Source organism: Malus sylvestris, chromosome 15, assembly GCF_916048215.2.
Source record: "Malus sylvestris chromosome 15, drMalSylv7.2, whole genome shotgun sequence".
In the NCBI taxonomy this organism is placed as follows: Eukaryota; Viridiplantae; Streptophyta; class Magnoliopsida; order Rosales; family Rosaceae; genus Malus; species Malus sylvestris.
This window is the reverse complement of record NC_062274.1, coordinates 11,220,367-11,223,779: the sequence shown is the minus strand read 5'-3', so window position 1 is coordinate 11,223,779 and position 3,413 is coordinate 11,220,367. Positions and strand designations below refer to the sequence as shown.

Below are 3,413 nucleotides of genomic sequence, written 5' to 3'. Positions count from 1 at the left end.
AGAGGGAGAGGGAGGGATGAGTAATGCTTGCTCGCGTATAAAGCAGATAGAGCACAACAAACATAAGACATCTGGCAACTTTAGTTGACCCATCATTTACGATACGATAGATGAGAAAACAATGACAAAGATTTCAAGTTATCACCTGGCTTAGCAACTTATCACTCTACCTAAACACACAAATAAGATAAGCACGGGACCAATGGGTCACGCGGTGACCTGTACACTTTTATTTTGTTGGACAAGTTCAACTCACACAAATACAGAAATAACGTGTATTTTATTGCACATAAATACAAAAACAACGCATATTTTGTTGTGGGTTCGTTGTTAAGTGCTTATTTGAGATTGCTCTTGTATAAAACAATAGGTTTTTTGGCCTTTAATCAATGAAAACGGTACTAATTAGCTATATATCAATGACCAATTTTTATTTTGAACTCAATCAATGCAATTTTTCATTAATTAGGTCCATATTAATACATATTAAAAAAATGAAACTTTATTTGGTGCTCATATGCTTTGTGTATGTAGATGTCCCTCTGCAAATGAGAATTTATAAGAGCTTTGAGATCTTAGAGCGTAATTGAACAAAAATATACGAACATGAAAAAAGATAGAAATTTTATTGAAAATTATGAGTTCAAACCACAACCTGATTTGAACCAAACCACTCGATCGAGTACAAACAACCACCACGCACACAACCATTCAAATCCTAAAAACTTTAATACAAATATCCACCCAAGAACCAAACCACTTGATCGAATTCAGATCCTTTATGCTAATTTGCAAAGGTTATTGTTATTCTTTCTTAATAATTAACAACACTTAAAAAAGACAGAATTTTTTTTGAAAATTCTAAGAATTGAGAAAAAATAAAATGGTATGAAGTGTAGATGGCGTGTAAGTGCAGTGTTTGAATCAAAATGTGAAAAATATAACGAGAAAACAAACAATGCAATGCATTGCAGCGTCTGAATCCAAATGTAAAAATGAAACGAGGAAATGCACACTGCATTACAATGTCTGAATCCAAATGTAAAGGAGTCGCGCATGATGTGAAGCGTATGAGGTGAATGTGTAACGAAAAAAAAAAAACCAAAATAAGAAATTCTGAATTCAAATGTAAAAAACAAAATCAGGCATTGCGTATCACAATACCTGAGTGAACTCTTTATAATTAACATAAATATTGTTAACTATGTTGCTAATATTTTAACTTTTATTGATCTAATTCAAAATCACCCGCAACTATGCTCATAAACACTTTTACTAATTATAAAATGAAATGTTATTAGCACTCCAGAAATCCTATTCTGTACTCCTCACAAGCGTATTTTTTTCCCTTTCCAAATATAAAAAATTTGGAGTGTAAAATAAAAATTTTGAAATGTCAATAACAATTCTCATTATAAATATGTTGAAACTTTTATTATAAATCAAGTGCTTCTTTAGGAGTTCAATTTTTTGAATATGCTCCTGCCATGACCTGAAGAAACACTTTTAAATGTTTACGGTAAACATAATTAAAAGTAATTGTGTAAAATTACTCTGTATATATTCACATTTCTAAAAAATTAAATTAATAAATAAAAGGAAAAGCTTATGTGACGTCTTCACACAAATTCACAGCTTCACTTATCACCGCACAAAAGACAAAGAGAATCAGAAAAAACAGATAAAAACGAGAGCAAGGGACATCATGCGACGGCTTTTAAGCGGTGGCTACAAGCTCAGGCCCAGTTTCCAATTCCACCTTAATTAATCGAAACAACGCTAACAATTAACAACACTAATCACAATCGTAATCTTAATCTTAATCGATCAAGCCGCCGTAGAATTCTCCACGGGGGATGTCCACACGATGTCCTTGAGCGCTGGCCGCAGCTCCTTGCTGCAGAACTGGTTGTACTCCAACGTATCACCATTGTCCTTCTTCACCTCCACCACTACAAACGACGGCGTCATGGCGAATATCTCCGCCGCTATCGCCAGCTTCCCCTTCCGCCCGCTCTCCTGCCCCTGCAACCTCACCATCGAGTCGCTCTTCTTTATCCTGAACTTCCCCGCCGCCGCCACCTCCTCCAGCTTCGAAATCACGCTGCTCGCCGGCCGCGTCGTCGCGAACCGCAGCTCTTCCCTCTCCTCCCGCTTCTTCTCCTCGAACAGCGGCGACAAATCGAACCCCTCCGACAGCGAGATTATGTGAAACGCGTTCAGCGTCTCCGTCTGCTTCGACTGGATCTTCTCGCTCGGCTCGTCGAACTCCTGCTCCTGTTTCGTCCGTACGATTTTAGGAACCGATTTTTTGAACCAGGAGGAGTCCATGACCTTGGAAATGGTGATTCGGGTACTTGGATTCGGGTCGAGAAGCTTCGTCACGAGTCTTCGTGCCTCCGACGAAAACCACGGCGGGCATTTGAAATCTCCCCTGTAAATCTTCCGGTACATGGCCACGAGATTGTCGTCTTGAAACGGCAAAAACCCGGCGAGAAGCACGTAGAGGATGACGCCACAAGACCAGAGATCTGCCTTGGCACCATCGTACCCTTTTTTCCCGATGACCTCGGGGGCCACGTACGCCGGCGTGCCGCATGTGGTGTGGAGAAGCCCGTCCTGCTTCAAGTGCTCTGTGAAAGCACTGAGTCCGAAATCGGTGACCTTCAAATTGCCGTCCTCATCGAGGAGGAGGTTCTCCGGCTTCAGATCCCGGTGGTAGACGCCGCGGCTGTGGCAGAAATCGATGGCGGAGATGAGCTGCTGGAAGTAGACTCTGGCGACGTCTTCCCTGAGCCGACCCTTGGCGATTTTGGCGAAGAGCTCGCCACCGCGGACCAGATCCATAGCGAAATAGATCTTGGACTTGCTCGCCAAGACCTCGTGGAGCTCGACGATGTTGGGGTGCTTCACCATCCTCATCACGGAGATCTCCCTCTTGATCTGCTCCATCATCCCCACCTTGATCACCTTCTCCTTCCCCACCACCTTCATCGCCACGTTCTTCCCGCTAGGCAGGTGTCGGGCGTGGTAGACCTTGGCGAAAGTGCCGTGACCCAGAAGACGGCCCAGCTCGTACTTGCCGTGCAGCAACGACGAGCCGCCGCTTTCTTTCTGCTCGGCCATTGTTAACTAAAACAAACTTTAAAAAATGCACGAAAGGGGTTTGACAAAAGGCCTCTTTAAGAAAAAAAACGTAACCGTTTCGGAAAACAAGAGGGGCGAATGGATCACCCGTCCTCTACGTGTTTCCGGTGGCAATTCCGGCCGCCGATGCAGCGCCTGACACGTACTGAAAGCTCAGGCTTGGGCAGCGAAGCTTCTCTCATCTCTCTGCATTCCCTAACCACCTTCAGCTTGCTGAGCCGGCTTAAAATTTTAGGGTCTGGCTTTTTTTTTTTCTCTCCCTTCGT

The 3,413-nt window shown here is 42.9% G+C and overlaps 1 protein-coding gene across 1 annotated transcript; it reads right to left on the bottom strand.

Annotated features, from left to right (window-relative positions):
• Positions 1–1,618: 1,618 nt before the first annotated feature.
• LOC126603480 (CBL-interacting serine/threonine-protein kinase 6) lies at positions 1,619–3,413 on the bottom strand. Its single transcript, XM_050270335.1, has one exon. It carries the CDS (start codon positions 3,124–3,126, stop codon positions 1,828–1,830), a length of 1,299 nt encoding a protein of 432 aa, XP_050126292.1. The 5' UTR covers positions 3,127–3,413; the 3' UTR covers positions 1,619–1,827.